This window comes from Panthera uncia, chromosome X (genome assembly GCF_023721935.1).
Source record: "Panthera uncia isolate 11264 chromosome X, Puncia_PCG_1.0, whole genome shotgun sequence".
NCBI lineage: Eukaryota > Metazoa > Chordata > Mammalia > Carnivora > Felidae > Panthera > Panthera uncia.
Genome location: NC_064817.1, coordinates 32,004,377 through 32,017,209, shown reverse-complemented (window position 1 = coordinate 32,017,209; position 12,833 = coordinate 32,004,377). Strand labels below are relative to the sequence as shown.

General features: G+C 40.3%; 1 protein-coding gene across 6 annotated transcripts in view; it reads left to right on the top strand.

Annotated features, from left to right (window-relative positions):
- The window catches only part of SRPX (sushi repeat containing protein X-linked), a 111,806-nt gene that overhangs the window by 87,828 nt on the left and 11,145 nt on the right, over positions 1-12,833 (top strand). For 4 of the 6 annotated variants that reach the window (XM_049643692.1, XM_049643687.1, XM_049643688.1 and 1 more), the window contains one exon: positions 7,853-7,974. In XM_049643692.1, the coding sequence (XP_049499649.1) occupies positions 7,853-7,974 (122 nt within the window). Of the gene's footprint in view, positions 1-7,852; positions 7,975-9,404; positions 10,672-12,833 lie in introns of those variants that run through there. The other 2 variants (XR_007460467.1, XM_049643691.1) reach the window with 2 other exon arrangements.

Here is a 12,833-nt window from a genome sequence, read left to right as displayed (position 1 = left end):
GAGGATCTGACGCAGGCTCTGCACTGTCAGCATAGAGCCGGATGTGGAGTTCAAACTCACACACCATGATGAGATCATGACCTGAGCCAAAGCTGGACGCTTAATCAACTGAGCCACCCAGGCGCCCAAATTTCTGGCTGTTTTGTACTACCTGGGTTTCCTTACTTCATCTCTCGCTCTTTTATTTATAGTTTGATGACTTTAGTAGTATGCTTAGATTCCTTTCTCATTATATTATGTTTCTTTTTTAAAAAAATTTTTTTAACCTTTATTTATTCTTGAGACAGAGAGAGACAGAGCATGAACCGGGGAGGGTCAGGGAGAGAGGGCGACACAGAATCTGAAACAGGCTCCAGGCTCTGAGCTGTCAGCACAGAGCCCGACGCGGGGCTCAAACTCACGGACTGCGAGATCACGACCTGAGCCGAAGTGGGCCTCTTAACCGACTGAGCCACCCAGGCGCCCCTCATTATATTATGTTTCTACCATAGGTTTTTGCTTTGTGGCTACCATGAGGCTTACACATAACTTTTAACAGTCTATTTTAAGGTGATTAGACCTTAAGTTTGAATCCATTCTAAAGCTCTGCATTTCTTCTCTCTTTCCTTCATTTTATGTTTTTGATGTCATAATGCACATCTTTTTATCTTATGTATCCCTTAACTAATTATTGTAGTTAAAGTTATTTTTAGTACTCTTTTAACTTTGATACTAGCTTTATGTGATCAATCCACTACCTTTACTATATATTTATTTTTACCAGTGAGTCTTTTATATGTTTTTTTTGTTATGAATTAGTGCCCTTTCATTTCAACTCAAAGAAGTCCCCTTTAATAGTTTTTTTAAGGCTAGTTTAGTGGTGATGAGCTCTTTAACTTTTGTTCATCTGTAAAAATCTTTATCTCTCTTTAAATTCTGCACGAAAACTTTTATTGGGTAGAGTATTCTTAGTTGGAAGTTTTTTTTTTTTTTCCTTCAGCACTTGGAATGTGTTTTGCCACTCCCTCTGTCCTGAAAAGTTTCTGCTGAAAAATCTGAAGGGGGCTCTTGGGGACTCCCTTGCACTTAACAAGATGTTTTTCTTTTGCTGCCTTAAGAGTCTCTCCTTGACTTTAACATTTGAATTTTTAATTATGCTGTGTCTTGATATGTGGGTCTCTTTGGGTTTCTCTTAGACTCTCTGTGCTTCCTATATCTGGATAGTTGTCTGCTTCCTTACTTGGGTTAGAGAAGTTGTTAGCCATTAATTCATCAATCAATAAGTTTTCTGCCCCTTTCTGTTTCTCTTCTCACTTCCAGGACTCCTTCAAGGTGAATGTTTCTCCAGTTGACGTCCCACAAGTCAGTTAAGCTATCTTCACTATTTCCATTCATTTTTGTTTTTATTGCTGTAATTGTGTCCCACTGCTTTGTGTGTGAGCTCCCTGATCCTTCTGCATCTAGTCTGCTATTGAACCACTCTGATGTGTCTTTCGGTTCATTTAGTGTATTCTTTAGCACTGTGACTTCTCTAATATTGTATTCTATTTTTTAGCTGTGGGTTGAAGTTCTCACTGTGTTCATTCTTCTCCCAAGTTCAGTAAGCACCTTTATGACTATTACTTTGAACTGCTTATAAGGTAAATTACATATCTCCATCATTTCATTGAGTGTTTTAAATTTAATTTACTCCTTGAGAATCCACTGTATGCCAATGTCACATTCTCTTTTCTCTGGATCTTTTTCCCCTAGTTATAGTTACATATAATTGACCTACATCCTTGTATGAGTGTAAGGTGTACAGCAAAATCATTTGACTTACATATATTGTGAAATGACCACCACAGTAAGTTTAGTTAGCCTCCATCAGCTCATGAATAAATACAAATGGAGGGTTGGGTGAGTGGCTCAGTCAGTAGAGCATCCCGACTCTTGATTTCAGCTCAGGTCATGATCCCAGGGATGTGGGATGGACCCCCGCATCAGGATATGTGGTGATCGTGGAGCCTGCTTGAGATTCTCATTCTCTCTTTCTCTCTCTCCCTCCCTCCCTCCCTCCCCCTCTCTCCCCCCCCCCTTCCCCCCCCCCCCCTCTCTCTCCCCCCACCTCTCCCCCCCCACCTCTCTCCCCCCTCCCCTGCTCATGCATGCTCACTCTCTCTCTCAGTATAAATTAAATAAATATATAATAGAATGGAAAGCAAAAAAAGAAAAAAATTTTCCTTGTGATTTGAATGCTTAGGTTTTACTCTCAACAACTTTATTATATATCGTACAGCAGGTGCTAACTATACTTATGTTGCAGGTTACATCTCTAGCATGTATTTATCTTGTAACTGGAAATTTCCACCTTTTGACCACGTTTCTCCAATTCCCCCTCCCCCCAACTCTCACCCCTGGTAACCACAAATTTGAATTTGATAATAGATTTTTCTGTCAGTTTTCTTCTTTCTCTTTCTTTCTTTCTTTCTTTCTTTTTTTGCATTTCACATAGAAATCAGATTGTACAGTATTTGTCTTTCTCTATTTTATCTAGGACAATGCCCTAGATTATTCAGGGTCCATTTGTGGTCTTACAAATGGGAATGTTTCATTCTTTTTGGCTGAATAATCTTTCATTGTCTGTGTATCTCCCATTTTGTTTATCCATTCATCCACCAGTAGACATTGAGGTTGTTTCTGTATCTTGGCTACTGTGAATAATTCTGCAATGAACACCTTTCGAGTTAGTGTTTTTGTTTTCTTTTGATAAATATCTAGAAGTAGAATTGCTGTATCATATGGAGGTTCTATTTTTAATTTGGGGGGTAATCTCCATACTATTTTCCATGGTGACTGCACCAATTTACATTCCCAACAGTGCACAAGGATTCTGTTTTCTTCACATCATACCAGGATTTGTTATGGCATTCTAACAGGAGTGAGGATATCTCATTATGGTTTGGATTTGCATTTCCCTGATAATTACTGATGTTGAGCATCTTTTCATGTACTTTTTGACCTTTCGTGTGTCTTTTTTGTAGAAATTTCTATTCAGATATTTCCCATTTTTGATGAGATTGTGGGTTTTTTGAGTTGTTTTGGTTTGGTTTTGCTACTGAGTTGTAGGAGTTCTTTATATATGTTGGATTGTAACCCCTTAGGTATATGGCTTACAAATATTTTTCCCAGTCTGTAGATTGTCTTTTCCCTTCTTTTTATTGTTTCTATTGCTGTGCAGAAGCTTTTTAGTCTGACGCAGTCCTACTTGTTTTTTATTCTGTTGCTTGTGCTTTAAGTGCATATCCAAAAAGTCAATGCCAAGATCCATGTCAAGGAGCCTTTTCCTTAATTTTCCTTCTAGGAATTTCATGGTTTCAGGTCTTATGTTTAAGTCTTTAATCCATGCCAAGTTAATTTTTGCAAGTGGTATAAGATAAAGGTCTAATTTCATTCTTTTACATATGAATATTCAATTTTCCCCAGCACCATTTATTGATGAGACTGTCTTTTCTCCATTGAGTATTCTTGCATCCCTTGTCAAATATTAGTTGACTGTATATACTTGGGTTTACTTCTGGGCACTTGAGTCTGTTTCATTGATCTACATGTCTGTTTTTATTTTTTTTAATTTTTTAAGGTTTATTTATTTTTGGGGGAGGGGGAGAGAGAGAGAGAGAGAGTGAGTGAGTGAGTATGAGCAGGGGAGAGGCAGAGAGAGAAGGAGACACAGAATCCAAAGCAGGCACCAGGCCACGAGCCATCAGCACAGAGCCTGATGCGGGGCTCAAACCCAGGAGCTGTGAGATCATGACCTGAGCTGAAGTCAGACACCCAACCGACTGAGCCACCCAGGCGCCCCTACATGTCTGTTTTTATAGCAGAACCATCCTGTTTTGATTCTGCCACTGCTTTGTAGTATAGCTTGAAATCAAGAAGTGTTAATACTTCCCGCTTTGTTCCTCTTTCTCAGGATTGCTTTGGATATTTGGGGTCTTTTGTGATTCTATAGAAGTTTTAGGATTTTTTTTCTACTTCTGTTAAAACAATGCCATTGCAATTTTGATAGTGATTGCATTGAATCTATAGATGGCTTTTGGTAGTATGCACATTTAAACATTTAATTGTGTTTTATTTCTTTCATCATTGCCTTGATGAAAATAAGTTCTGAGTAGAGATCTTTTACCTCCTTGGTTATTTATTCCTATGTGTTTTACTGTTTTTGATGCTATTGTAAATGGGGTTGTTTTAGTTCTTTTTCAGATAATTCATTGTTAGTTTATGGAAATGCTGCTAATTTTCTAAGTTAATTTTCTATATTGTAACTTTATTGATTACATTGATTATATCTAACATTTTTCTGGTGGAATCTTTAGGATTTCTTATATATAAAGTCATGTCACCTTCAAACAGAGAAAATTTTAGTTCCTTTCCAATTCTGATGCCTTTTCTTTCTTTCTATTGCCTGATAGCTCTAGTAAGTTCTTCCAGTACCAGTTGAATAGGAGTAGTGAGAACAGGCACCTTTGTTTTCTTTGTTATCAGGAAAAAAGCTTTCAACATTTAACCATTTGGTATGAAATCAGATTTGGGCTTTATTATGTTGTGGTACATTCATTCTATACCTAATTTGTTAAGAGTTTTTATGAGCAGATGTTAAATTTTATCCAGTCATTTTTCTGCATCTATTGACTTTCTTCTTTTCATCTGATGTATTACATTGGTTGATTCACATAAGTTGAAAATTCTTGCATCTCAGGAATAAATCCCACTTGATCTTTGTTGAATTCTTACTTTGTTCATGCATTGCTGCCCTAATTATGCTTCCAATGTGCTGCTTAATTTAGTTTGATAATATTTTATTGAAAATTTTTGCATTTGTATTCATCAGGGATGTTGGTCTGTAGTTTTGTGGTAGTATCTTTTTCTGGCTTTGGTATCAGAGTAATGGTGGCCTAATAAAATGAAATTGGAAGTATTCCTTACTTTTCAGTTTTTTGGAAGAGTCTGAGAAGGATTGGTTTTAATTCTTCTTTAAAGCTTCACCCGTGAAGCCATCATGTCCTGGGCATTCTTGTAGTTCACTACACTTTCAGAAAATTATTCTGAATTCTCTGACAGTTCATAGATTTCCATATCCTTAGGATCAGTTATTAGAGTTTTATTAGTTCCCTTTGGTGGTGTCCTTTATTGGTTTCCTTTGGTGGTTCTTCACAATCCTTGATTTCTTATGTTGGGATGTATACATTTAAGTAAGTGTTCTCTTCCAGACTTTGCAGGTTCACTGTGGCTGAGACCATTCCTTAGCAATAAGCCCAGTTTTGGTTTTTTGGACATATCTGCTGATAATGTCCTTGGGCAGGTGGGGCCTGTTGTTAGGGTCTATTTTGGGGCAAGGCAACTGTTTGAGTTCTAGGGTCAGTGGTTGGGGGTGGGGTGTGTGCGCCACTGCTGAGAATATTGGGAAAAGTCTGCTGGCTTGGTTCCCTGTCCAAGTGAAGCTGTAGGATGGACTTCACCATTGCCTGGAATCCCTGGTCAGGCTTATTAGTTAGGACCAGATACTATACTCGGCAGTAGTGGGGGGCTATGAGTTATCTTCGCTGTTCTGGTGGGGCAACAGGACAGAACCCAGGGCTTGCACAGCTCACTGTGGACCTGAATCAGAAAAGAGTGTGCACTGAATATCGCAGTCAGGTGAGGCTACCAGTTTTGCTCTGTAGACAGGGAAAGCCATGGGCAGCACTCTCTGTTCAAGTGCCACTCTAAGCAGGGTTGTTAACTAGGCTATGCAGCATCCCTTAAGCTGCGGTAAGGTTCCCTGGTTGGGCAGTCTGAAGACTGTATTCAGCAATAAGTGGGGCTACAAATCAGTGGGTATGCACTAGTTTCCCTGCTTGGGTACAGTGGGAACAGCAGCTCTGAGGCCACTGATGCTCTTTATTTTTGGTCTTGACTCAAGCCGACGTAAGCTTCAAGCTCCATGGCTGAACAGGGCTACTGTGTGTGTTCTGGGGACAATCGGCTCTTACCATCCACCTCCCAGCTCTGGAGTTGCTGGGTTATGTAGTGTCCTGGCATTCTTACCAATCTTCCCTATTAGACGGGGGTAGAAGCCATACTCCGTAGCTGGTGGGGCCATGACTCATGCTCCTGCCTGGGCAAGACTAGGAGGGTTCACTTATGGCAACTCCCAAAGTTTCCCAAACAGGCTTTCTGTTCAGGAGTGGCTGTGAGCCTTCATCCATAGTAAGTGGGGCAAGGAGTTCCCCTGCCTGAGCATAGCAGAGAAAACCAAGAGAGAGAAAGGGGGGGGGGGCGCACGTGAGAGCACAAAGATGGTGTGTACTGGCCTATGTTCTAGAGCATCCCTTTAGGGCTCTAGGTGTGTGCCAAACCTGAATCTACCCCTTTAGCCAAAGATCCCAGACAGATGGGCTTCTTTCATAGAAATCCTGGGGTTGTACTTCATTCTACTGTCCGTGAAGTACCCTAGGGGCGATAACCTGCCAAGAACTGTCTGATTGTCACAGTTCCCTAGGACCCAGGAATGTAAGCCTTCCCAGCCACCAGAGCCAGGCCATCAAGGGGCATCCTGTGAGTAGCAGCGATAAAAACCAGGGCACCAACATGAAAACTGGGGCACTGGATACTTACAGAGCTCTACTCCAAGAGATGCTGTCACTCTGGAATGTGGGAGAGGGAGAACGTGAAGAGACAGGGCCTGCCCTCCAAGTTCTCTGGAAAGGTTGACAGTCTGCCCTTAGAGGTATATTTATGTGAAAGCCCACCCTTCAGGCTGCAGCTATGATCATAAACTCACAGGCCTCTTCCACAGAATGACTGAGCTCCTGGATCTGTTACCTCTTGCTGAGCCCTGAGGGTGCTGGCTGTTTAAGAACTCTCTCTCCTTTGGCTCTGGTCCTGTGGGACTGCTAGTGCGAGCCTCACTAGACACCACAGCTGGGTGTTATAGAGGTTTGCCCCGGCAGCAGCCATAAAAGTCAGGTTACCAGACAAGGGAATAAGCTCCTTTCCGGAAGATCCCAGTGAGGTGGAATGAGGCAGAGGGAGAGCACAAAGATTGCATCCACTAGTGTCCATTCCCTGAGAGTCCCTCTGTAGGGCCTCAGATGTAGGCCCTTAGATGCCAAACCAGAAGCCTGCCCTTTAGGCCAAACCTCCTGGACAAGCAGATGGTTCTTTTTCTCAGAAAGGCCACAGGTGTCTTTCAGTCTGCCATCTGTCCTGTGCTGTAGGAGGTGTGGTTCACCAGTAACCATCTCTCCAATTGTTATGGTTCCTTGGGACCCAGGAATGGAAGCCCCCACCCCCTACCCTCCACCTCTAGAATCCAGTGATCAAAGGGTGTCCTATGAGAAGCAGGCATAAAAATCAGGTCACTAGATGTAAAAACTAGGGCACCAGATGAAGATTGAAACCTTTTATTACTGTGTGTTTTCTTTCTGTGTTTGGGCATGAGGAGTTTAGGGCAAGGGCATGGATGGTGGGGGGAGCAAGGCAGATAAGGGGACTCTGGAAGTATTCTTCTCTCCTTGAAAATACAAATAAGAATTCTCTGGGGCTGGTTTTGGATACTTCCTGGGATGTTAGGCTCATGCAAATTCACACCCCACCTGGAAATATGCAGATTGCCATCTTGCTTACATTTTCAAAATCTTATGGCCAAGCCATTTCTGAATGATTTCTCGGAGAGTATAGGTTTTGTAACCACTAGTTGAACCAACATTTCTCACCTGCTTTCAAGACCATTGGAGTAGGCAAATCAACTTCCCAAAACAGAACGGTGCTGGTTCTGTCAGTCTGTAGTTTGACATGGGAGTCTCTTTCTTGAGTTGGCTCATGCCTTTCCTGTTGGGTTTTTTTTTTCCAGCAAGCACAGTGTGGCCTGGATCTTCGACACATCACCGTGGTCGAGCTGGTAGGTGTGTTCCCGACCCTCATCGGCAGGATAGGAGCAAAGATTATGCCTCCAGCCCTAGCTCTGCAGCTCAGGTAGGCGGAAGTTCTGTCCTTAAATTGTATCCCCTATGAAGGTACTTTTTTTAGATCAGGTTCCCTGATTTCTTGCTATTTGGTATTGATTCCAAGTAACCTTCAGTGTTTAATTGCTTTTAGTCTGAGAGCTCTATAACCATGCTAATTGGCATGGTGCTGCTTGTCCAAATATATCATGCCGTGGGTAATTTCCAGTGTTCTCTTCTTGTCCCTTTTAACCAGGTGTCTTTGTTTTGTTTTTCTTTCTGCTTGGGGGGTTGGGGGGGTGGGATGGAAAGGGAAGAGCCTGAAAAAACGGACCTATGCAATCCTTTGTGTTATTAGGAAAGCAGGCATCCAATTAACTTTTCCAGGCTTCTTCTCTTTTCCCTCCATGCTTCCAGGCACTTGCCCATACCCCCATTTTAACAGCTAGATTTTATTTTGGTAATACTTACAAAGCTAGAATCATGGTGCCCAGGCTCTGTGTAGTGGTGTGTTACAAAAAGCAGAATTCAACAGCCGAAAGGTAATTTCAGAACAGTCTCCAATTTTTACTTGCATCTCTTGACCACTCTGAAAAGGATAATTGGGCTAAAGAAAACCCAAAATCTTGCTTCCTCACCCATCCTTTTTCTCACAACGCAAGGGAGGGTGCTTTGTTTATAGTCTATAATCGCTACTCTTTACATTCAGGGTCCCAGGCTGATGGTGGCTCCACCGTCTGGTAGCATCATTTGGAACACATGACTTCTGGGTTTCTGCAAAGGGGGAGGAGAGTAAAAACGAACCTCACCATTCTTTCACGCTTCATGTTGGAAGCCTGAGATTGCTCTCGGCAAGTCCATTGGCCAAAACTCGTCACGTGATTGCAACCTAACTTCAAAGCAGGCTGGGAAACGCAGTCTTTCTGTGTTCCCAGGAAGAAGAAAATGAAAGAGGACTCGATGAGCCCCATCACAGATGTTCAAAGAGGTTCACAGAAATTCCTTGAGAAATTATATGCTAGAACTATGCCCTTAGCCAGTGATATTATAGATTGACACAATAGATTGTTTAATTTGCGTATTTTCCATCTGCCTTTTGACCCCCACCCCATCTCTGATTTATACTTCTTCACCCAAAAAGAGTGCCCCATCCATACCATACCAAGGTAAAAAACTCAGAGGGTGAGGGATGCAAAAAGAAATGAGGATAACTGAATTATTTTTAGTTGGCTGAAAGAGGGAGAAGGCTGGGTATACTCACAAGCATAAATGTGTGTGTGTGTGTGTGTGTGTGTGTGTGTGTGTGTGTGTGTGTATGTGTATGTCTGGCTACATTCAGTAGCACCTCTCGAGAGTGTAACACTTTGAGGTCAGTACCAGATCTCCACAACAGTGCCGGGCACCATGTTGGAGGTAAGTGGAGGCAATGACTCTAAACTGAAACAGATTTACTATTTCCAGGAGCGAGAGTGGCCTCTAAGAGTGTATTTACAGTTATATTTCAAGTTGAAAACAGCACAACTCGAGATTATGTCGACATCTGAAAAATTCCCAAAGTAGGTGTTTGAAGCTGTTGGTAATTTAGAACTACCTGTCCGTACCCTGTGTTAAAGATTTTTTAAAAAAACTTGCCACAGAATTTGCTACATGTTTCTCTTTGGGTTGCAGATCTATAGAGAGGGAGATTCCCTCTCTATTAATATTAATGTGATGTGATTTTAAACTATTGCAATTTGAAGAAAAGGAAACTCTGATTCAAGAAAAAAACTCTTATCATTCAGGTTGTATATGTTGGGGCTACTCGAGACCTCTTCAGGCTGAGGATGATTTGAGCAACAAAGAAGTTACATACATGAATTACACAGTGGTTCTCAAACTTTAACCTGCCCTAGGATCCCCCGGAGCACTGTTATAACATAGAATGCGGGGCCCCACCCCCAGAGCGTGTGATTCAGTATAGGATGGGGCCTGAGAATTTGCATTTCTAGCAAGTTCCTGCTCCTGTTCCCCTGTTGTTGAAGCTGCTGGTCTGAGGACCACACTGTGAGAACGACTGGCCTAGCATTTTACCAAAGGCTTCACACAGCTTTGAAATGGAGATTTTGCAAAGCAGCCTGTAAAAGGAGGGTCAGTCATTATTGTGTAGCCGGAAGATAGTCCGGGTCAATGTCACACAGAGATGATCCATCACATGCATTGTCTAAGGGATTCGGTGTCAGGCTACATGTCCCCTTTATCAGACCTATCGGTGAGGAATAAGGGAGTTCACAGATGGATGTTTTATCTTCTTCCCTTTGAATTCCACCCCAGAGTCTAGTGCAGATGAAAAGAGCCAATTTAGGCAAAGAATGGGAAGCGTGGAAGAAAAGGAGAGGCAGAATGACTGGAGAATCTAAAAATTCTCCTGTATGGTTAGAATACTATTTTCAAATAGCACTGAGGCCATGATAAAACAATAAAGGGCATCAGCAGTGCCTGGTGTTGTAAAGATACCACCTTCCGGCTTCCTTGCGCTCATGTCTTTTTAGAGATGAAGGTACGAGCAAATTCATCTTCCCTAGAGTAAATTTCCAGCAATTGCAAGGGTGACAGGGGCCAGGAATTCCATGATTTTTATTTCCATGTTATTTTTCAGCTAGAATTAACACTATTAAAGTATACAACCTAATGATTCAATATTTGTATATATTGCAAAATGATCATCATGCTAAACTAAGTCTATTTAACATCAGTCACCATACATAGTTACATTTTTTTCTTATGAAGAGAAATTTTAAGACTTACTCTTAACTACTTTCAAATATGTAATACAGTATTATTAACTATAACCACCATGCTGTACATTAATTAATCCCTATGACTTTTTTTTATCTTTTGTGAACTCAGAGACTTTAAATAATTTTTTAAACCTTAAGTCAGAGTTTCTTTTTTCCTTCCAAAGTTTTTAGATTCAAATTAGTTAACATATAGTGTAGCATTGATTTCAGTAGAACCCAGTGATTCATCACATATACAACACCCAGTGCTCATCCCAACAAGTGCCCTCCTTGATGCCCGTCACCCATGTAGCCCATGGCCCCTGCTCCCTTCCACAAACCCTCATTAAGACCCTTGATTTATTTTATATCTATAGGTTTCTACCCTTTGAACCCCTTCACACATTCTACCCACCCCTAACCCCCTGCCCCCTGAGTTTGGGTTTTTTTTGTTGTTGTTATCTGTTGTTTTAGATTCTGCATGTAAGTGACACAATATGGTATTTGTCCTCTGATTTATTTCACTTAGGATAATGTCCATAAGGTTCATCCATATTTTCACAAATGGCAACATTTCATTCTTTTTATGGCTGAATAATATTCGTGTGTATGTGTGTGTGCCATATTTTCTTTATCCATTCATCCATCGATGGACTCTTAGATTGTTTCCATCTCTTGGCTGTTGTAAATAATGCTAAAGATGAGGGTGCATATAGGTTTTCAAGTTAGCTTTTTTTTAAATTTTCTTCAGATAAATACCCAAAAGCGGAATTGATCAATCATATAGCTCTTAATTTTTTGAGGGACATCCATACTGTCTTCCAAAGTGGCTGCACCAATTTACAATGTCACCAACAGTGACCAGTGTTCCCTTTTCTCCATATCTTCACCAATACTTACTTTTTGTATTTCTGGTAATAGCCATTCTAACAGGCATGAGGTGATATTTCACTGTAGTTTTGATTTCCATTTCCCTGCTGATTAGTGATGTTGAGCATCTTTTTGTGTGTCTGATGGCCATCCTTATGTCTTCTGTGGAAAAATGTCTATGCAGTTCTTCTGTCCATTTTTAAATTTTGTGTTTGTTGTTTTGGTATTGAGTTGTAGGAGTTCTTTATATATTTTGGATATTAACCTCTTATCACATGTGAGTAGTTGCAAATATTTTCTCCAATTTAGTAGGTTGTTTTTCATTTTGTTGATAATTTACTTGGCTATACAGCAACTTTTTTATTTGATGTACTCCCACTGGTTTATTTTTGCTGTTGTTACCTTTAATTTCGGTGTCAAATCCAAAAAAATCATCACAGTGATAATAAACTTACTATCTATTCTTCCAGGAGTTTTATAGTTTCAGGTGTTACATTCAAGTCTTTCATCCATTTTTTAGTTTATTTTTGTGTACAGTGATTGACTGACGAAATTGTCCCGTCCCCATTGTAAACTCTTGGTTCTTTTCTCATAAATTAATTGACCGTATATGTATGGATTTATTTCTGGGCACCCTATTCTGTTGATCTGTGTGTCTGATTTTATGCCAGTGTAATACTGTTTTAATTACCGTAACTTTGCAACATAGTTTGAAATCAAGGAGCATGATACCTCCTGGTTTGTTATTTCTCAAAATTGTTTTGGCCATTTAGCATCTTTTGTGCTTCTATACAAATTTAAGGTTTTTTTATTCTATAATTATATAGTTGGAATTTTGATACGGATTGCATTGAATCTGTAGATTGCTTTGGGGTAGCTTGGGCATTTTAACAATATCCCAATTCATGAGCATGGACTATCTTTCCATTTTTGTGTGTCTTCAATTTCATCCATCAATGTCATATAGATTTCAGTGTTCTGGTTTTTCACCTCCTTAAATTTATTCCTAGGAATTTTATTCATTTTCATGCAATTGTGAAAGTGTTTTCTTAATTTTCTGATATTTCATCATTAGTGTTTGTATCTTGATTTTGTGTCCTGTAGCATTACTGAATTCACTTATTCTAATAGTTTTTTTTGGTGGAATCTTCAGGATTTTGTATTTCTATATATAATATGTTCTCTGCAAGTAGTGACAGTTTTAATGGATGCCTTTTATTTTTCTTTCCTAATTTCTGTGGGTAGGATTTCTAATACTGTGTTG